The sequence below is a fragment of the Pinus tabuliformis genome, chromosome 7 (assembly GCF_031772625.1).
Source record: "Pinus tabuliformis cultivar Carrire ecotype Pingquan chromosome 7, CPIR1, whole genome shotgun sequence".
Taxonomy (NCBI): Eukaryota; Viridiplantae; Streptophyta; class Pinopsida; order Pinales; family Pinaceae; genus Pinus; species Pinus tabuliformis.
Window position 1 is genome coordinate 561993297 of NC_142293.1, and position 22655 is coordinate 562015951.

General features: G+C 39.0%; 1 protein-coding gene across 1 annotated transcript; it reads right to left on the minus strand.

The window, feature by feature from the left end:
- Positions 1-13866: 13866 nt before the first annotated feature.
- On the minus strand, positions 13867-21331 carry LOC149248625 (uncharacterized). Its single transcript, XM_089450642.1, has 4 exons — positions 19557-21331; positions 18606-19470; positions 15414-18476; positions 13867-14169 (listed from the first exon to the last, which is right to left on the minus strand). Exons 1-4 carry the CDS (start codon positions 21329-21331, stop codon positions 13867-13869), a joined length of 6006 nt encoding a protein of 2001 aa, XP_089306768.1.
- Between the last annotated feature and the right edge of the window lie 1324 nt (positions 21332-22655).

The following is a 22655-nucleotide window of genomic DNA, read 5'->3' on the forward strand; positions in this document are numbered from 1 at the left end:
ACTTCAGATTCCAAATCAATACTGTCATCTTGAAATTTATCTTTGGATTGCAGAAAACTTTCAATCTATTTATCATTTCCAAAGACATGAAAATATCTCATAATAGCAGGTACAACTAGTCGGTGTTTTACCTCGAGTACATATTCTTGATTAGGATAAGGCATTTTACAAGAGCTAGCTGAAAATGCCAGATTGTTTGGAATGATGTTTTGCTTTCTAGGAATTGCAGAAAGATCATATTCAAGAAAACTCTCTAGGAAGTCAAGCACAACATTTCTGTATGCTCTCATCCTAGGGTGTTTGGCTGAATATTCTCCTTTAATTTGTTTAATAATTAATTCAGCATCCCCTTGAATGGAGATCTTCTTTGCACCTAACTTTTTTAACAACTGCAATCCTAAAATAAGGGCTTCATACTCTGCTATGTTATAAGTACATTGAAAATTAAGATTGTATGGGTGACCCTCAACCTGATTATTTCTTGTGTTCACTACCCAAATTCCCACTCTAGAGCCAGCTTTGCTACAGGTGCCATCAAAAATCATGTTCCAAAGAGGTTCAGGGAGAGTATTTAGTTATGTTATTTGTGACTGAGTTGGGTCTGTTTTAGAAATTTAAGTTTCAGCATTGATTACTTGGTTGTTGATATCCCCATCATTGTAAATAATAAAAGAATCCAAATCTGATTGAACAGAATAAAGTGGATAATTGTGAAGCTTGTCTTGACTACTCACCATAAATTTCATTAAGGTTTCCCTATACAATCTTCTTTGCTGCCCAAAGGCTGGTATGGTAGAAAAGTTCATATCCATATATAGGGTACCTTGTAATTTTTCTCCCCATGAGCATGACAGCAACATGCCATACGTAGGGGGAATATCTGCAACCACTATGTCCATTACTAGACTTTTAGCAGGGAGTTGGGCTAAAGTAACACATAGATCTCTGATAAGACCTAGGCATCTAACTTTGCTGGAATCAAGGAGTACAAGTCTTTGTAAGGTCTAGTAATGTCAATTCATAATTTCTCCATAACAACTTTATGAATTAAATTGTGGGAGGCACCTGAATCTAACAGAGAATTATGGAGAATTTTGTCATGAATATTCAGGCTAACATAGAATGGAGGAAATCCTCCTTCCTGTGGTTTGCCTTCAACTTCCGGTCCAAATAAGAGTTCAGGCTGATCATCATTTAGATTCACAGAGTTAGTTTTTCCCCTATGTTTAAAGCTTTCATTACTCGGAGTTTTTTCCCCTATGTTTAAAGCTTTCATTACTCGAGGTTTGTACAAGTTTTTACTCATTAATTCTATGAGAGGAATTAGGATTTTCAATTTAGCTAATTCATTCTTAATGTTGAATGATGTTTGAATCTTAGGAAGTTCAGATTGATCTATGATTTGTTTAGTCATATACTCTTTTTGTTCACTGGTGGTTGGTGTTGGCATTATGACACAGGTTTGGCACAGGTTTGGCTCGATGACATAAGTGTTGTCCTTGATGGAAACTCACTCAAATGGCTGATCACAGTTCAGGCTCTCAGAATGGAAGAAAATGAGATACCCGTAGGTTCCTTTTCACAAAGCTGCGTACATATGCAGTTGCACCGATCAAAAGGTGTGTACATATATGCAGGTGTACCGATCAAAAGGTGCGTACGTATAGTACATGCACTTTCATGCAGAGAAAAGCGTGCACACGTGGGAAATTTTATGGTTGGTCCATGGTATTTAGTCCAACATTTTGAACCTATGGTTTTGGTCTGTGGTTTTGCATCTAAAGTATTGAACCCAGGTATTGGGTCCCTAGTATTGGATCTCTATGGTTTTGAACCATGGTTTGAGTAAGGCCCAGACTATAAAAAGGAAAGGAGATCATTTGGCTTGTTGTGACTAATGTGTTGAATATCTTGAGAAGAGCAAGATCTGAAATATTGGTGATCAATTGGTGAGGTATAGCTGGACCTGAATCAAGGAGGAACCTGAGCATTACAAGATGGTTAAGATCTACTGATGGGTCGAGATCTCTTTGGCGCATGATTAGATCAAAAAATTTGATAATCTAGGTATAATTGAAGTCTGATTTAGAAAAAGGATAAATTATCTATACTCGCAAGTCCGACACAGTGGAGGCGCGTATACCCGCAGGTTCGACACAACGGACACGCGGATATATGCAAGTTTGACACAACGCAGGCATGTATTCTGCAAGATCAATACAGTAGAGGCGCGAACACCCATAGGTTTGACACAGTGGAGGCGCGGATACCCGCAGGTTAAGCAAGTGAATGTACACAGGTTTCTATTGGTGAAGTAGTGTACCTTTCTTGAAAAATGTTTTAGCTGCTTTTGTTTATTACTGTAGTATTCTGGGTTCTGAATTGGTGTCTGGTTACTAGTAATGTGTTCTGAGAAGTTATTGATTGATTTAGAATTTATACAAAGGAGATTGGTTGTTGCAGATCTATTTGATGTTTGATTGTTATTCATGGAACCAGTCTGAAAATTTATGACACGTGGTCCCTGGAAGAAAAGAGAATGTTGAAGCTTTCTGTAGGTCAACACCTACGTACTAGTACCTCAGCTAGTACAAGAGCTAAGGGGGTTGTAGCTCCCTTCCAGGAGAGTCTGGAGAATGAGAGAAGGTTGTAGCCTTCTGCAGGTTGAAGCCTGCGTGCTGGTATAAGACTGTACCAGTACAGAATCATTGTAAAAAGAAGTTTCTAATTGAAGGAAGATAGAGACATATTGCAGCAGGTGGTTTTCACCCACATTGGGTTTCCACCTTATATCTTGTGTTCTTTTGTGTGATTGTCTGCTCTACTTTTCTGTTCCTGCTTACTATTATATGGTTCTGACACACAGATTAATGATCAACATCTGAAGAATAAATTAAATTATAAGTCTGGAAGGTATACGCAAGTTTCATTAGTCAGATCTGCGCTGTTTTCATTAACTGAAGTAGCGTATACAAATCTTTGTATAAATTGAAAAGGAATTTGATAATACTGATTCACCCCCCTCTCAGTATTATTTTCAACAGTTGGGACATCTGTTTGAGTAGTTTTAGAAACAATGTCAACAACCTTTTTGACAGGAATTTCTACCTTTTTCTTACCAGAATTATCCACAATTTTCTTAGAAAGACTATCTGTGGTTTTCCTAGGTTCATTTTCAGATGACTTTTTAGTAGGATTATATGAGATTTTGGCATTGAGAGTGTCTGTATTCTTTTTGCTCCTAAGGTTGTAATGCCTATGGAATTCCATTATAGCATTTTCAAACCCTTGCTTATATTCACCTAAATCTTCGGAATCCAATTTAGTTTGGGCTAGCAGAAAAAGTTCCTACTCCTCTTGAGTGAGGAAAACAACTTCATCATCACTTATTATCATCAAATTTATTTGATTATCCTCCAAATCTTCCCCAATATTCCCCTCATCATCTGTGTAATTTTCCTGAAAAGGAGGCTGAACCTGCTGGTCTAGACCCTTTTGTTCTCTTTGTTTAATTTGGGGAACATTTGTTTTAAGGTTTTGGTTTCTAGTTTGAGGGGCATTTTGGTTCTCTCTTACTTGAGTTTGGTCATTAATGTTTACTCTTTGCATCATCTGATTCAATAATCTCACTAAGTTATTAATTTTATGATCAACAATAGAAGTAGAATGTTATTCTTTTATGGTAACTTTGCGTTCAAACTTGAGTTTGGCCTTCTTGGCCAGGACGTTAGCTTCAACTTTAATAGAATTTTCTTACATTACTTCCAAAGTTGTTGGGTCTCTCTATCTAAGTTGATATTCCATATCTACATCGAAACCATCTGGAAAATCAATTAGATCTAGGCCAGGGGAGGGCTTGATGTGTTGTGGAATGGAGTTTTAAACATTATTGAACCATTCATAATATTCTTCCACACTTTCATTGGGTTTTGTTTTCAGCCTTTTATATTCATTTAGGAGTTGAAGTGGATTTTTCTTGATCTCCTATCTAGCTAAAAAGGTTTGATGGAAAGCATCAAGGTTGGATATACTTCCTGCAGGTAACCCATAAACCATTTCTTGACATCACCTCCTAAAATTTGGGCAAACAATCTCATTTTAACATCAACTTCATCTACTTCTTGGAGGTCAAACACATCATTCATCCTATCCACATGCTACTGAGAAGTATAAGCACCAATGTTATCAAAGGTCACACTTTTAGATTGGTAATCTCCAGGCAGAGCATTTAGGTGGCCTGGTAACACTAAAGGTGCATACCTACCTGCCATAACTGTTCTAGAAGATTGAATTGAAGATGGACCTAATGGAGGTGTGGTTTTGATAACTACTGGGATAGTAGGAATAATAGTTTGAGAGACCATAGGTGAGGAAGTTGAAACTATGGAATGATTAGGACTAGGAGGCTATAGATGAACAAACTGGGAAGACTGACTAGATAAAGAGGCTGCTGCAACTGTCAAAGCAAAAAATTCGGCAGATTGTTGAATAAATGCTTCTTCAATAGCTTGATCCAACACTAAAATTAGACCTTGCAATTTGTCAAATTACTGTAAGGATTCAAGATCAGGACCTGTTTCAAGGAATTTGGTTTGGGGTATGTATGGTTGCATTAGGGATTTATCAACAACAGTTTGATCTACAAAATCCTCAGACTTTGATCTAAACAAACTATGCTGGAAAGGCAAATCAAACTCTATATCTTGTATAGTTTCAAATTTCTCTGGGAGTGAATTAGATCTTGACAAAGGAATATATTCAGGAAGAGAATTGAATCTAGACAATGGGCTATTACTACCTTTACTCTCTGTAAAAATCTTCTTTTTCACCAGCTTCTCAGGGTTATCTACGAATTCAGCAGGATTAGGGTTAGCGTGACACCTAATGAAAATTATTTTTGGAGAGAGGTCTATTAAAAATCATAACAAAAATAAAATCAAATCAATGACACAGTAGAATATTTACAAAATAACAACCTTAGATCATGTATTTCATAATAATGACATAATCGTTGTTTGATAAAATACTGATTAAAAACCAGGGAATAATAATGTCTTAGTGTAAGAAGTATTCTTCCCTAGTCTGGTCGCCACTATGTTTTCGTTCTGTATTTTTGAAGTTGAGGGATTAAACACATTAGACAACATCAAAACCACTTTGGAAGCTGGGATCTAGCCCTGCTAGCTTCAGAGAGGGATCTCTCTATTTAATTTAGCTTTGTTTTTATATGAATTTTAGATTACTTATGAATGTAATTGTTTTTTTTGTTTGAAAGATTTGGTTGATTTGAGTGTTATAATTCCATTGGGCTATGGAGTCTATAAACTAAACTGGTGTTTTTGCATCAATTTTTTAGAGGAGCTCTCATAAGGCAAGCTAGGTGAACTAACTGGACCTTTTCATAAATTAAATGGATGGTGGGATAGCAGAAGTGTAAGGTTTTAGTAGAAACCAAGGAGAAATTAATAATTCCTTGATCTGACTTTAGCAGAAAACTTTTAAATTATCAACATCCAAAATAGGGTGCTCTGAATAATGAATCCTATTTATCACAAATTTTGTTGATTAATTTAGAAATTTATAATAACAGAGAAAAGAGAAACAATGTTTAAACAATTAGACAAAAGGGACACATCACCATTTAGTACACCACATGAATCCTGTGAAAGGTCCTTGTATTATTGGTGATCCGGTGCTTTGAAAATTAAAATATGCAGAAGGAAATTACATTCAGAAATCAACCCTTAATGTTTCAAACAGTGAAGTATTTGTAATGGAAATTTACAAAAATGCTTTACAAAATCGTTGTCAAACCGACATTGTACTGTTAGCCTAATTACAAACTATATCATCTAATCCTGGCAAAAGAATAGGCCATGTAGGCTACTGAAGAGAACGATGGAATTGTTTTGATGGTATCAGTTGCTAAGTAATCCCGAAATAGTGTTGCGACACTGAACTAACCATTGTGTTGGCTGCTACGTTGGAAAAGTCGTTTTACTGCTCTTGAGTTATCCTTCAATATAGTAAATCAACCAACTCCTCCCATCTCTTTTCATCTGGCATTGTCAAATTTGTTACCCTGCGGTAAATTTCATCTACCTCTGTGTATTTGGAAAAAAAATGGTTTTATGGTAAAAATAATTTTTACCTCATTCAGCACATGGAAATCATTTGACATGGTCTCCAAGAATTCCTTTGCTATCATACTTCCTTTAATTCCATTGAACTTAATGCTGCTTTTAGCCACTTCTTTCATCTTCAGGATATAGTGTTCCTAAGTGATCAACTTTTCATTTATGACATAGATACTCAACAGTCCCTTTTGCATTAAGGATTCAATCCTATTTGTAAACCTGTTTACCTAGAGATCTAAGGTTTCACACCTTTCCTCCAACTGATCAATGAGATTTTTCTTTGTCAGACTTTCATGACTTCCAGAATGGTGGTAGCTCTATCACTAACTCCTACTTCCTCCAACTCATATATGGACTTTGAGTTTAAGAATTTAATTATATTGGCAGCTTTTATTGGCATCTCTCCCAACTTTTCACTTCCTTGCACAATAATTTCTGTTGCCTTCTCTATTAGCTCTTTCTACTCAAATATGATTTGGATAGAAGGCCAAATCTCATTCATAGAGTCTAATATGTTCATCCAAATAGTTTCCTTGGCTTGGGTGAAGGTTTGGCCAATTGAAGTGTATCTATCTACCTGACGTAATTTTTCCAACAATCTTTGGGATTTCTCCAATTTAGCAGTCTGAGTAGCTTCAACTTTGGATTTTTGCACTTCCAAAGCTTTGAGTTGGCCCTGCAAAGTCTCAATTTCCTTTGATTACAATGACATTGTTTGAAGTGTCTGTGTCACCTATTCAACACTAGGAGTCTGAGTTGAAGAAGTAGTTGCATTGGTTGCTCCTATTGATGGCAGTTGAGAAAGAGGTATAACATCTAGGGGGACATGGCCATCTTCAGAGTGTCTTCCTTCTCCTTTATCAATTTCTCCAACTCTGCCTCCATCTTCCTAATCTGTATATTTTGGTCTATGATTAATTTAATCATATCTGCTTTTTGTGCTTCACCCTCTTCAATGTCCTTGGTCATTGGATCTTTTGTGGCTGGCAGCTAGAGCTTCTTTCTTAATGCTGTAATGTCCAAGTTCTTCTTTCTAATAATCTCCTGAGAAACTTAACATATTTAGGGTCATACCCTATCTTGATCACGAAGTCTTCCGAAGACTTGATCCTGTTATCTTTGGCCAAGGAGGAGACTTTCTCCATCTTCAACTGTGACAGTACATTTGCAAAAGAAACTTGCAATTTGGATAAGGACATGGCAATGTTAGTGAGAGTGGAGGATATCATCTCGCCAGTTTTCTTGTGCATATCCATTTGATTAATGGGATGTATGTCCTTTGTGTTGAATTCAAAGATGGTGCTCTTGTAGTCTGCTGTTGATTTTGGTTATGAAATATGGGCCTTAAGAAAGGCCATCTACATTTTGCCATGTTCTATATCAAAGACTGCCAATAACCTACTATGTGAGCTAGAGGTCTGCTTCTAGAATTGGTTGTAAGTGCTGTTCATTAGAATTTCATTTCTGAGCATTATCTCTCTATACCTATCAAAAATTGTCTTATCTTTTTCTATTTGGATAGTTTGTGATTCTAGCTCAGTCTCCTTATGACCTTGTGAAGATGAAGGTTCAAAAGGAGATGTAGTGAACTTCGTAGTTGCATGTGGTGAATATGTGATGATGATGGTTGCCTTCTCTTCAGTTTCATTGTCTACTTTTAGTCTAGGAGTTACCTTTGGTCTCTTTCTATAACTGATTTTGAATTCTCTAACTTCACTTCCAGTAGTAGATGATGATCCTTCCTCCCTCTGCCTTTTGCTTGACCTTTCCCGAGGAACTGGAGTCTGCAAACTGGAAGTAGAAACAAGCTTCTCTTTAGCTTCTTGCAAGGTATTTTCTGACCACTCCAGCTGATTGGCATATTGCTCTATCTCTAGCCTTGAAGTATGAATGTAAGGAGTGTTATTTTTTTCCACTCTGAGCTTTGAGATGATGCCACAGGGGTCATAAGACCATGTAAAGCTCAAATTGACCTTCATTTCCTTCAATATTTTATCTTCTTCCTCTCTTGCTTTCCTGGTGTTGCACACAAATGGGCCCACTTGTGTTTTTATTTTGAATTGTGCCTTCTTCTTGGCCACTACAAAGTGAATATCATCTGAGTTCAACATCTGCCTAATATACTCTAGTGCAAAGATCCTCATTGGGAGGTACTTGGGGAGTTTATAGGGGGCTAGTTCACAACCATACACTCTAATTTCTGTGTAGTTTTGATATATATACCAATCACTAGTCTTTTCTTGGTCTGATAGATGCAAAATTCTCTTGATTTCCTCACTAATTCTAGGTTGTACCGCACTGTTGAGAACGTTCATGGCTGAATGAACAAAATCTTCAATAAATTTCTTGTAGGTGAATTCCTACTGTTCTTTCATGACCAATGAGGTCCTAAATATCACTAGTTGCTGGTTCCCTGCATCATCCAACTTCTTCAACACAAAACTGAACTTGTCTACTTGATAATAGATAAACATGTAAATCAAAATAGAGGTGTAATTGAATACCTGCTCTGTAGGAAACTTAATAAATTTCTCATGAATATTATCGGCCAATAACTGACAGAAGTTGAAAATCATAGAGGGTTTTCTGTCTGTGGAAAATGTGGAGAGGAATCCTAAAATGGGCTCATCTACCCACTGATCAGAATGATAGCCAAAAATGTAAGAAATCATAGAAATAATCTACTTGGTCTGATCAAGGAAAATGCAAGAAGGATATGGAGGATTCTTCTTGGGTAATTGGGAATTCTCTGGAAAGAAAATCTCAAAAATTCTGGGTCTGGTGGCAAAGTCTAGCTTTTGATAAATCTTGGTGAGAGCTTCTAGGGAGAAAGGGGCGAAATTTTCCATAATGGGGGCCAACATCATTTGGTCAATGGATTTGGCTGTAATGGTGAAAAGAATGTCACCTATAGGTGCAATTATGGCTCTTTGGGCAGGGACATAACAAGCTTGACACCTTCTGGTAAAATTTGGGGCTTAGAATGTCAAGGGGAAGATATAATGCGGGAGATTGGAATCCCAGAGCCCTATTTCATCAGTCTTATCTGTGTGCTTATCCTCTAACCAACAGTGTAGTTCCAGAAAATCACAGTCACATTGAGTGCCATTTATCCCGTAATCTCTATCTGCTAATGGTATATGATATAAATCTACAGAAGGGGGAATTAAAGGATTAATGGTCTTATACTGGGTTTTAATTTTAGGAGGCATGATTGTAAATAATTTACAAATTGGATGAATTTGCAGAGGAGGTACCAAGGTTAGAAAAATAACGGACTGTTAGGTGAAAATAGAAAGAAAATTCAGTTTCTGTTGCAGTCTGGTCACGGAAATTCTTTGATGGAGATCGCTGTGGGAAATTATGAATAGCAGAAAGAATCAGGAGTGAAAGGTTGAGAATGAAAAGCTAGGTGTTATTTAAACACTGTGACAAAGTTTAGTTGGGAATGGCGTGGGACCTTTAGGCTGAATGGTTACCTGGGAAAAAATAAATAAATGAAGAACGGGTATTTGGCTGTGAACATATTCAATTGGCCCAACGATCGTGCCAGGTGGTGAGCAGTAGAAGAAGAGTGTTGGGATATGTCGGAAGAATAAGGGAGAGGCGGTTTCCAGAGGGGGTAGTGGGCGAATAGTGGTATCAGATGGGGGGGTGCGAAATCACCAGATCTTGCCACGTAAGGGATGGGGCCTGATGGAAGAAACCACTTTTCGGAGCCCCTGGGTAATAAAGGAAAAATGTGAAGGGGGGAAAAAAGGACGAGGTCTGTGGATGAAGTGGGGGATCGAATCCCGAGGCACTCGAAGCTACTGAACTTGAGTCATAAGTGACAAAGAATCTCTGTCCTTAAGTACTTTTAGCATTAGCTTTTCGAACTTAGGATAATGATGGATGATGGAAAATATGAAATAGTTTACCCATAGCACGCACATTTCCCTTTTAAACTTAGGATAAGGGATATATAATGAAACATTTAAAGACTTTATCTCATCATGCACATTACGACATTTTATGCTATCCTCCAAACTTAGGATAAAATTTATATAGGAAAATATTTACCGAATCACCTAATCTACCTACCCTTAGCTAGACTAGCATTTTTATTTCTGTCTATAGGGTGCACTTAGACTAGCAAACCCATTTTATTTTCTTTTATGCATAATGAAAAAACTATCTAACTATCCCCTATTTCTCCTATTGACCCATATTAAACAGTTGGATCAATGTCATTTTCTACCTAACTAATGATTTATCGAGATTAAACTGTTGGATAGACCTTCATTCTCTATGTAATTTGTAGAAATTTAAAGGAGTTTAATCATGATTAAATTGTATGATTAAACTAAAACTAGTGATTGTGGCATTTTGAACAAGCTGCACACAACTTTTATTTTACAGAAATGAAGCAAAAACTATCTATGAGTAGTGGCATTTAGACTTGCAACACTTTCAATATTATTTTTTTTTCTTTCTTTCTTTTGGTGTGGTTCAATCTTTTCTTCTTTTTCAATATTCTTATTTTCCTCTTTATTTTTCTTCTTTATACCGTCTTTTCATTTTTTAATTCTATTTTTTTTTTTTTAATTTGGAAATCATTGGTAGACTGACAAGTATTTACAAAATAGGATTCTTGAGATACAACACTCGATTACCTTGAGATCCTATAAATTATAGGACCCTAACAGTGGCTGCAGCTGGGGATGGCACTCTCCTTGTGAGGTGCCAATAAAATTTGATCAGTAGCCTTGAGTTTTTATTTCAGCAACATCCACCTCTGATTTCTTTGTTGTAGTATTTATGGTACCTCACCAATAGAAGTTCAGGGCTGTCTCTGCGGGTGTAAAATTCTGTTAATAGGTCCCCAATCCAAATAATAAAGGCAATGATATTTACAATGATAAATGATAAGAAAATTTTTATTGCTCAGAGAAATACTATTCGACCATCCTGCCATTGACAGGTCCACCAGGTAATTCTATCCCATCCAAATTTCTGATAAAAAATGCACTATTCCCTCTGAAAGCATAAATTACATAAGGTCCCATCCATAAATTGTCAAATTTTTCATGCTTCCCTTTATCCTCTCTTCTTGAATCCCACTTTAAGACTTTATCACCAATGGTGAAATCATCTGCTTTTTTCCTTCTATAAAAATCTTTCTTAATATTCTCATGAATGACTTGAGCCTTATTATAAACTTCTTCCTTGGATTGCTGCAACTGGATTGTCTGATCAATCCTCCTTTGAATGTCATTTGGCTTAATCTGCAATTCTTGAATTAACTTCATGACTGGAACTCCAAAAGAGGATTGAAAAATAGCCTACATTCCATAAACCAATTGGTATGGTGACATGCTAATTGATTTCTTTGTGGTGAGCCTATTAGCCCAAAGTGCATTTATGAGTTTTTTGTGCCATGATTTTTTATTGTCTACCAACAGCTTCTTGATGATATTTACCAAAATTTTATTTGAAGATTCAACCAGCCCATTACCCTGTGGATAATAAGCAGTTGAATGCCCAAAAGTGATATGGTATTTATTGCAGAAGTCTATCATTTTCTTAGACCTAAAGGCTGCAACATTATCTGTAATAAGCTTATTTGGGCAGCCAAATCTAGATAGGATATTGGTTTCTAAGAATTTGATGATCACAACATCTATAGCTAATCTAGGAGTGACCTCAATCCATTTGGTGAAGTAGTTAGTAGCGGTAAGGATCCATTTATGTTGAGTAGAGGATGGAGGATGAATTTATCCAATGAAATCCAATCCCCACTGTTGGAAAGGGCTTTCAATAGATATGGGTTTCAAAGGTAAAGGCAAAAATTTTATTTTTCCCTAAAAAATTTGACACTTGTGGCAATAGATTACCTTTTTATGAACATCTGGAAAAAGTGTAGGCCAGTAAAAACCAGCTCTAAGGATCTTATTTGTAGTGGTTTTCCAATAGATATGGCCACCACAGTCACCTTCATGGAATTTTAGCATCGTTCTTTCTACATCATCTCTTAATAGACACTTTAGTATAAGACCACCAACACCTTTCCAATACAATACATTTTCTATGATGCATAATTTTTCTGCCTTTAGTTTCAAAAATCTAGCCTTTGTTTTTGTTAGACCAAGAGGAGCATTTAAATTAAATAAAAGATAAATAAGGTTTGCATACCAGGGTGAGGTCATGAAAGCCTCATCTAGTTGTGGAGTCGCATCTTCCTCTTGATCATCCAATTCAGCTACAAAGTTGATATCCAAAGCATTAAAATTAGATTCAACCAATAATTTGGCTAATCCCAGTCCTTTGATGATCTTGGTTGGCTTGATTTCCATTTCATATTCCAGAATTATTGCAATCCATTTGCCTCTTTTGCCATCTGGTCCATTCTGTGTCAAGATGTCTTTAACTACAACATTTGGTACATAAGAAATTATATGAGAATGGAGGATATATACTTTGAAATCTCTAATTGCTTTTATTAGTGCAAAAGATGGTTTTTCCATTATGTTGTACTTGAGTGCAACATCCCTTAAGGCCTTGCTAAAGAAATAAATGGGTTGTTCATATCCATCAACATTTTTCTGCAAAAGGATAGCTGCAACAGTATGTTCAGAAGCAAATGAAAAGATTATAAAATCTTTAGTAAAATTTGGACTAATAAGGACTGGTACCTTTGTTAAGGCCTGTTTAACTTGGTCAAATGATTTCCTAGCTTCGATGTTCCATTTGATTTCAGAATCTCATTTTAGCATGTTTGTGATATTTCTGAGAAGTTCTACAAGGTTAGGGATAAATCTCCTCAGGAAGTTTATTCTCCCAATGAATGATGGAAGTTCTTTAATTTTTCTTGGATGATTTATTTTTATAATAGATTCAATCCTTTTAGGATCAATTATAATACCTTCCTCAGATATAATGTGACCAATAAGTTTTCCTTCTTCAAGGCCAAACACTATTTTCTTAGGATTTAATGAGATCCCAAACCTTCTACACTTTTCAAATACTCTTCTTAGGTGTCTCAAATGTTCTTCATCAGTTTTAGAATATATAGTTATGTAATCTAGATATATTACAATAAATCTACCAATTTCATCAACAAAAGAAATATCCATTGCTCTCTGAAATGTGGCTCCAACATTCATTAATCCAAAAGGCATCTTCACATACATGAAGGTACCCCATGGAGTGGTAAAGGATGTTTTGTCCTGATCCTCTAGATGAACTAAGACCTGATTATAACCTGAGAATCCATCTAATAAGGAAATCCTAGAAGATTGAACTACCTTTTGCAAAATATGATCCATTTTAAGTAAGGGATAATTGCCTTTTATGGAAAATTTGTTTAGGTTTCTGAAATCTATACACAATATGATTTCACCTATTTTCTTCCTAGTTGGCACAATGTTGGAAACCCATTTAGAGTACCTAAGAGGAACTATGATTTTAGAATCATAGATTCTTTTGATTTCTTTCTTAATTAAAGGCATTAGAACCAGATTTATTCTGCAAAGTTTTTGTTTAAAGGGTTTATGATCTTCTTTAATTCAAATTTTGTGTTGTATAATTTTTGTGTCATATGTTTTAAGATCTTCATAGCTCCAGGAAAAAACATCACTAAATTCCTTGAATAAAGCAATATATTTTTGTTTTTCAGTTGTTAGGATTGGTTTAGACAATTTTACGATTTTGGGGTCTTTTTCAGTACCTAAATTACAATCTTCAACTACTATTCCCAGGGCTCAATCTTAGGCTTTTTAGCCACATCGTTGAAATCAAATAAATCTTCTAGTGGAGCTAGACCTCTAGGAAGAACATTATCCTTGAGCTGGAGTGTTTCAAACTCTTCTTTTTCTGGGTCTATTTCAAGCAATTCTAATTTATTTACAATTTTATCTACATCTGTATTTGCATCTAAATGATCTAATTGATTTTCTGGATCAGAATGTTCAACATTTTGGCTATCTACTTCAGATTCCAAATCAATATTGTCATCTTGAAATTCATCTTTGGATTGCAGAAAACTTTCAATCTGTTTATCATTTCCAAAGACATGCCAATATCTCATGTTATCAGGTACAATTGGTTAGTGTTTTACCTCGAGTACATATTCTTGATTGGGATAAGGCATTTTACAAGAGCTAGCTGAAAATGCCAGATTGTTTGGATTGATGTTTTGTTTTCTAGGAATTGCAGAAAGATCATATTCAAGAAAACTCTCTAGGAAGTCAAGCACAAAATTTCTGTATGCTCTCATCCTAGGGTGTTTGGCGATATATTCTCCTTTAATTTGTTTAATAATTAATTCAGCATCCCCTTGAATGGAGATCTTTTTTTCACCTAACTTTTTTAGCAATTGCAATCCTAAAATAAGGGCTTCATACTCTACTACTCACCATAAATTTCATTAAGGTTTCCCTATACAATCTTCTTTGCTGCCCAAAGACTGGTATGGTAGAAAAGGTCATATCCATCTATAGGGTACCTTGTAATTTTTCTACCCATGAGCATGAAAACAACATGCCATACTTAGGGGGAATATCTGCAACCACTATGTCCATTACCAGACTTTTAGCAGGGATTTGGGCTAAAGTAACACATATATCTCTGATAAGACCTAGGCATATAACTTTGCTAGAATCAAAGGAGTACAAGTCTTTGTAAGGTCTAGTAATGTCAAGTCCTAATTTCTCCATAACAGCTTTAGGAATTAAATTGTGGGAGGCACCTGAATCTTAATGGTAGAAGTGTCCTCAGACACGTAATTTTATTAATCAGAAAAAAAATAATTACATAATTTGATTTTGCAAGAGTTTACACCCGAACATCCAAACACTCTTGCAATGAGCTATTTATAAGCTCCATGTCCTAACTACCTCAAATTATGGATCACTTTTTTTTTTTCCCATAAGGAAAAAGTCGTAATTTCTATTAATATGGAGAAATTACATTTTGCAGATGCAGTTGCATTCATATTGTGGTTCAGAGACCTTCCTGAAGAAGCCCCATTTATCATGACTCCAGGCAGGGAGTCCTAGTAGCTGAGACTGTATATGCCTAAACTTAGAGGAAACAAGATGAATAACATATTACATTCCGGCTCTACGCAGAGAGCCCAGCTAAAGCTGATTCAGCTACTTAGATGATTATACATAAAATAACAAAAATCAAAAACTACAAGAAATGTGAACTGATTATATGTGGGTCGAAGACCCATTCCTAAAGAAAATCATGAAAAGGTCTGTGGTGGTGCTGATGGGATGATCCATCAATCACCTCTTGGATCAGCCAGTCATCCCGTTGATTTTGCGCTGCTTCTTTGGATAGCTGGTCCGCCTCAGTGTTCTGTTCCCTGTAAATGTGGCTGCATTTGAAGGATTCAAATGATGTGATCAGTCTTTTTGTCTCTTGGAGAATATGTCTCAGAGAGAAAGCATAGCAATGTGTTGTATCGTTCAGCCAGTTGCAAACAATTTGTGAATCCCCAAATAACTGAAGGTGGCTGCACTGTTTCTGTATGGCAAAATGAATGATATGTTTTGCTGTGCTTAATTCAGCAAAATTATTGGTGCCTCGACCAAGATTAATCTGAATTTTATAATAATGATCATCGCTGAGATATAGCAGCGCTCCTCCACCACATCCTGTTTCTTGGGCAGAGCCGTCGAAAAAAGCCCAAGGCTTCGATTTGTCCAGATTTATATGCCTGTAGGTGCGCGTGGGATTTTTTGGAACAGCCTCAGGGAGTAATTCGAAGTCTGCAATGGTGTGGCTCAGGATAACAGGCCAATGAGGCGCCTTATTCTGAAATATGACCTGGTTCCGAGCAATCCATATTGCCCAGCAAACTAGCAAAGGCATGTTAACGGATTTGCCTGTATGTACACGGCACCAATCGCTCCACGCCTCCATAATATTCTGACCCTGCCAGACTTTGAGGGATGGATAATGAGAAGTAATGTTTTGCCAAAATTCTTTAGTAACATGACAATTTAGGAACAGGTGTGCTGTGCTTTCCTCTTCTAAACAGCAAAGATGGCATCTGAATGGACCATGAAATGATCGCTTCATGAGATTGGTTCCTGTAGGGATTTTATCGAAGAGTATATTCCACATTAAGAGCCGAGTGCGAGGGGCTGCGTCAAGCTTCCAGAGATCTTTCCAGATGGGGAGGATAGTCGGGGGCTTGTAAGATTCCATGAGTTTTAAATATCCCAATCTGGGAGAGTAAATGCCGTGGTTTGCGATTGCCCAGATAATGTCATCGGGGCCTTCGGTGAGTCTAATGTGCGCCTGCGAGAGAGCGTCAGTAAAGGCCCTCCATTCAAGATGCCACTGTTCGGGTATCTCTAAGGTGCGGGGGGTTGCCCAAGCCTGTTGCAGAAAGGTGGAATTCGCGCTATCTCCAATGTGCTTCATATGCGTGATGCCTCTGTTATGAAGGTGCATTAACAGTCCATCAGATAACCTGTGTGAATTGCCGCACCCTACCCACGGATCCACCCCAATCCTTACACTGTTTCCTTCTTTGATGCGCCAGGTAATACCTTCCCGCAATAGAGGTAGAGATTGGAGGACAACTTTCCAAATGTTTGATATATTGCGACCAGGGTTGTGTTGAAGGCGGAACCAATCCATGAGGTGCATTGGCTTGATATATTTTACTTGGGTGACACGAGACCATAGGCTATCTGTGGTCAAGAGGTTCCACCCGAGTTTGGCTGCCAGCGCCTTGGCAAAGTGATCGAGGTTCTTAATGCCCCAACCACCCCATCGTTTGGGTCTTGCAATGGTAACCCATTTCACCCAGGCAAATTGCTTCCCTGTGTGATGACCTTTCCATAAAAATCTGGCACAAATGTTTTGTAATCTGTTCAGGATGCCGCGAGGTATCCACGCCAAGGTCATCCAGTATACTGGAGTGGCTTCAATGACTGCTTTTATGAGAGTCAATCTACCAGCTCTTGAGAGATATCTGTGATACCAAACCTGCAGTCTTTTCTCCACCTTTGCTATTAACCAAGTCCAATCTGCAATCCGGTAGCCAAGAGGTTTTAGTCTGTACCCCAGATATTTGATGCCGTCAGCTAATGATAATGAGATGAAAGGGAATCGCTGTAATGCAATTGTAGATTCATGTTGAGAGCAGCCCACAGCCGTGATTGTAGATTTGCTTTCGTTTATCTGCATGCCTGTGGCCTGTTGGAAGAGTGCAAATATATTCTGGAGAGAAGTGGTGTCACCTATGCATCCATTAAGAAAAATGAGAATATCATCAACAAATAAGAGGTGAGTTAGATAAAAATTATCAGAGATATTGATGCCATTGATCTGGTTCCTATCCCGGGCAAATGTGATGAGCCTACTCAAGCCTTCCATAATGAGAAGGAATAGAAGTGGAGATAATGGGCATCCTTGCCTGAGCCCTCTTTCTGAGGTAAAGAAAGATGTGGCTTCACCATTGAGAAGTACGCTGTAGGATACATCGGTTATGCAGCTCATTATCCATTTAGTGTAGCTATAGGGAAAGCCAAGGTGTGTCAGGAGTAGCCTGATGTAGAGCCAGTTGGCTCTATCGAAAGCTTTGGAAAGGTCTACCTTTAATATCAGGCCCTTTTGTTTTTTGATATGAAGAGTATGTAGGAGCTCTTGAGCGGTGGCAATGGCCTCATGTATCTGCCTGTGATTAAGGAAAGCGAATTGTTCAGGGGATATGTGGCGAGATAATATAGGCTTCAGACGATTGGCGATGATCTTGGCAATAATTTTATATAGGCAATTGCAGAGGGAGATGGGGCGGAAGTCATTGAAAGATGTCGGATGATTGGCTTTCGGGATGAGTGCAATGAAAGTGGATTTAATAGCGGAAGATATTCTGCCATTTCTTCTGCACTGCTCAATAATATTGAGGAGATCATTGCCCAGAAGATCAAGGAAAGCAATGTAAAATTCGATGGTCCAACCATCAGGGCCAGGGCTTCTATCTTTCTTGAACCATTTAATGGTGGTTTCGAGTTCTTCCATGGTTACTTCCTTAGTGAGTTCCTCTGATTCTTCTTGTAGAACGAATCTGGGAAATTTTTCTGCCACTCTCATAATCTCCAGGATATTGGCCTCTCTGGGGGCTCTATAGATGCCTTTGAAATGATCAATAACTAAGCTGGCCAGGTTCCTTTGAGATGAAATTAGCTGATTTTGTTCATCCCTTAGTTCCCATATTGAGTTGATAGCTTTGCGGCCGTTGGAGAATTTATGGTAGAAATTTGTGTTGTCATCGCCCTCGGTAAGCCATATGGCCCTGCTGCGGAGCCGCCAGCTTTCTTCTCTATCCTTCAGAATCTGTGTTCGTTTGGCTACGAGGGAGTTGAAATGTTCTTTGCTTACTACGTTAGGGAAGATGCCATCCGTAGAGTCCTACTATGCTGCAATGATCCTCTCAGCCTCCTTTAGAGTATGGTCATCGCAGACACGCTTATGGTGTGCCCAATGCTTGGATATTCGCTTGAGTTCGGTTAGTTTCCTAACAAAACCGGCAGTATGGTCTTCATGTTCGCTAATGGGATTGTTCTGCCAATATTCGGTGACCAGCTGAATGTAGGAGGGGTCCTTTAACCATGAAGAATTAAATTTGAAGGGGCTCTTGATCTTGTTGTAGGAGTCGACCGTCTCCAAGAAGATAGGGCGGTGATCCGAGATGCCTCCGGAACCGACCCATTGCCTTATGCGCGGAAGTCTGTTATATAGAGATTCCTTAAGCAGAAACCTATCTAATCTTCTGGCCAAGCTCTGATTTCCGCTTCTATTGTTAGTCCAAGTGTGCTGTAGTCTGGCAGTGGGTATGTCTACCCAATGATGCTCCTCCAACTGATTGGATATAGTATCCGAGAAAGGGTCAACCTGGGTAGAGTGCCCCCACGATTCATAAAAACCCAAGGTGAAATTTAAGTCGCCATCGAGAATTATATTGTCCTCCTTTAATAAGTCAGATTCAAGTAGCGCATTCCAAAAGGGAGCCCTGTTAGAACATGGTCCATAAACGTTGATGACTCGTAAGTCCATTTCCATGGAGAGAACATAAACGTCCAGGCCGATGAAGCCTTTGCCGCCCCAAATGTTACGGATCTTGACTACTCTGTTGTGTATCCAAATAGCTAATCCACCCGATCTCCCTGATGCGTCAATTGCATGAAAAGTCCAGTAAGGCATCCAGGAGTTGAAAGACTGGACTAGGGTGTCAGCAGGACAGAGGGTCTCTTGTAGAAGAATGATGTCAGGTTGAGATATGGTAAGCAATCTTCTGAGAGCTAGTTTTTTGGGGGAGCTAGCAAACCCCCTGCAATTGTAAGAGAGTACCTTCATGTAGGGTGGGGGGCTGGGCCTTGCTTCGCTCTAAGGGCCCGGAGGATGGTTTGCTGTCACCTAATGGCTACTTCAGCGTCAGCAGTGTGTCTGGCTTTTGTAATGCGAGATGGAAGACCCCGAGAATGCTTATGGGGGACAGGAGCAGATACGGTGTCAAGACCAATAGCATCGATACCTCTATCTTTAGATCTGGATCTGAGGGAATATCGAGGGGATGCAGGGGGGGATGAGGCAAAGGAGGCGGAGATGGAGGAGGTGATCAAGGAGGGCGAACTCGGGGGTATGGCGGGAGCTGGGGTCGGAATGGAGCATATGAGAGAGGGAGGGGGAGGGGGAGCAGAGAGACCGAGGGGCGCCCCCGAGAGAAGCTCAGGTGAGCAGCTTGGTGGGCAAGTGCTCAGATGAGACGCAGAAACAACAGAAAATGATTTCGGATGTATATGAGGGGAGGAGGCATGCGAGACCGATGATCCATCGCCCAGCGGAATAGAGTCTTCGTGCACGGGGTCTGGCGCTATGCGAATAGAGTGTTCAACTGAGCTGCCCGGAGGATCGAGTGTAGCATCTGCGGCCAAATTATGCTCTGATATAGGCTGCTCCGACTGTGGCTGAGTAGAATAGTGCGGGGGGTGTTCAGTAGCCTCATCCTGATAAATCTTCTTTCCCTTGTGAAGGAGTGGACAATCCCGGTATAGATGTCCAACTTGGTGACATCTGCGGCATCTATACGGGATCCCTTCGTAATCAATAATCTGCTTGCGTGCCAAGTCCCGCCAGTGTATAGTAATATATTCTTGTAGACCACCCCTGGTGTCCAGGTTGATGAGAAGACGAGCATAAGTCATCACACCAGATTGGAGAAAGGATCTATCATAATCCAAGAAGGTACCCATTGCATTCCCAATTCTTCTGAAGATGTCTTCAGACCAATACTGTAATGGGAGGCCTGGGAGCCGTACCCATATAGGCCCAATGCCAATCTGCTCAGATTCGGGGTCAAACATGGGAGTCCAGCGCTTAAGGAGAACTGGAGCATGTTCAAAATGCCATTGAGAGGATAAGACCCAATTAGTATGGTCGGCATGAACGAATTTTAAAGCAAACCATCCTCTTACTAAAATCTGAACAATGGGGGCGTCCTTCAGATGGTGTCCCCAAACTTCAGAAGTCCAGGCCTTCAAACGAGTAGCCGAGTATTTCCGTCCCCTGATGCGGCCCACCAGGACTCTGTCAGAATGATCCATGATATCGCCCCACTGGACGTCCTCCTCAAGTCTGAGGAAGATATCTTCTGCTTTGGTCTTGAAACATCTGTATTTCCTCTTAGGATCGGGAGCCGGGGATGAGCTCCGAGCTCGATTCGGTAGCGGGGAGGCACCAGAAACGGGTGGAGGGATAGTGTAGGGAGATGAGGGAACATCGCAGCCACCGGGGAAGCTCATCGGATCAGAGAGTGGAGTATTATGTGGGAGACTGCCAAGGAGAGGATCCGAAAACAGAGAGTCGGCGACAGGGTTTATGGGGGGCGGAGCAGATGTAGATATCCACGAATCAGAAGCAGAAAAGGGGGCGGAAAGGGGGAAAGGGGGAGCATATTCCACCGTAGATCCGAGGGTCGCCGGAGAAGGAGGCAGCGAAGAGAGAGCAGGCCTGGAAAGGGGTTGGTTCGGAAGAGTCGCAGGACATAGACGCGACGGATCCCTGATGGAAATAGAAGCCAGATTATTTGAATGATGCGAGTTATACATACCATGAGAAACGGTAGGGGTGCGCCAGATAGAAACCCCTTCCAGAGGATCTGCAGAGTAGTCGACAGCATCATGTTCCTCCATAATGTCAGCAGGTTCCCGGGTAGCAGAGGATCAGAGAGCAGATGTCAGGAGCCTAATGCAAATAAACGGAAACGGCCAACAAAAAAACGAGAGGAGGTAGGTGCGCCCGGAGGTTGCAGGTATCATTGGAGTCTCGCAGGCTCCTTATGGATCACTTATTAAATAACAAGTGTCCATTTACAATAAATGCTATTCAAACCAAATAGCTAACAAATCTCCTAAAATAGAGCCTAAGATATGACACATTTGGAGAGTCATATCTAGTTACAACAATATACTAATTCTAAATAATTAAACATTCTAGAATAATAATTATTAATTTAATATCTTAAATTAATAATTATTTTATTCTAATTTTATAACCTATGATAAGATTGTATTTTTGGATCATCTAACATTCCCCACTATGATCCAAAGATACATTACAACAGATACCAAGTTCATCCCTGAACTTAGTAAATTTTATTCTACTAAGTGGTTTTGTGAAAATGTCGGAGATCTGATGTTCGGAAGGACAATAAACTGGCTTGAGGACATCTTTGGCAATGAGAGATCTGATATGATGATACTTGGTGTCCATATGTTTTGTCTTTGAATGAAAAACTGGGTTCTTGGCAAGTTTGATGGCTGAATGGTTGTCAATGAATAATGATGTAGCTTCTGCTTGAGAAATGTCCAAGTCCTGCAAAATTCGGCGCAACCAAACAATTTCACATGCTGCTTCCCATGCTGAAATGTACTCTGCTTCTGCTGAAGAAGTGGCCAATGTAGCTTGTTTCTTACAACTCTAAGATACTGCTGCTGACCCCATGTTCATTAAATAACCTGATGTTGATGCTCGATCATCAATACTCCTAGCAAAGTCAGCATCAAAATATCCACCAAGTACAAAATTTTTAGTCTTTGTGTAAAGAAGACCAAAATCTTTTGTTCCTTGGATATATCAAAGAACTCTTTTGGCTGCATTCCAGTGGCTGTCTCGTGGTTCCTGCATAAAACGTGAAAGAATACTGACTGCATAAGATAGATCAGGACGAGTATTTGTCAAATAAATCAAGTTTCCAATCAACTGTCTATAAGTTGTACTATCCACCTTTCCCCCCCTTCAAATTTTGAAAGTTTCAAGTTTTGCTCCATGGGGGTGAGAACGGGCTTGAAATCTTGCATGCCAAATCGCTGAAGAACCTCTGCTGCATACTTACTCTGAGAAATGAAAATATGATGCGGACGTTGGAAGACTTCAACTCCAGATAATAGTCAAGTAATTCCAAATCTGTCATCTTAAAACCTACATGTAACTACTTTTTCACCTGTGCAATATGAT

Coding starts and splice junctions, on each gene's coding strand:
- LOC149248625 (XM_089450642.1), bottom strand. CDS start 21,331: ATGGAGGAACATGATGCTGTCGACTACTCTGCAGATCCTCTGGAAGGG. Junction 19,471..19,556: donor GACGCTGAAGTAGCCATTAG/GTGACAGCAAAC, acceptor TTACAATTGCAG/GGGGTTTGCTAGCTCCCCCA. Junction 14,170..15,413: donor ATGACTGGCTGATCCAAGAG/GTGATTGATGGA, acceptor AATGATAAACAG/ATTGAAAGTTTTCTGCAATC.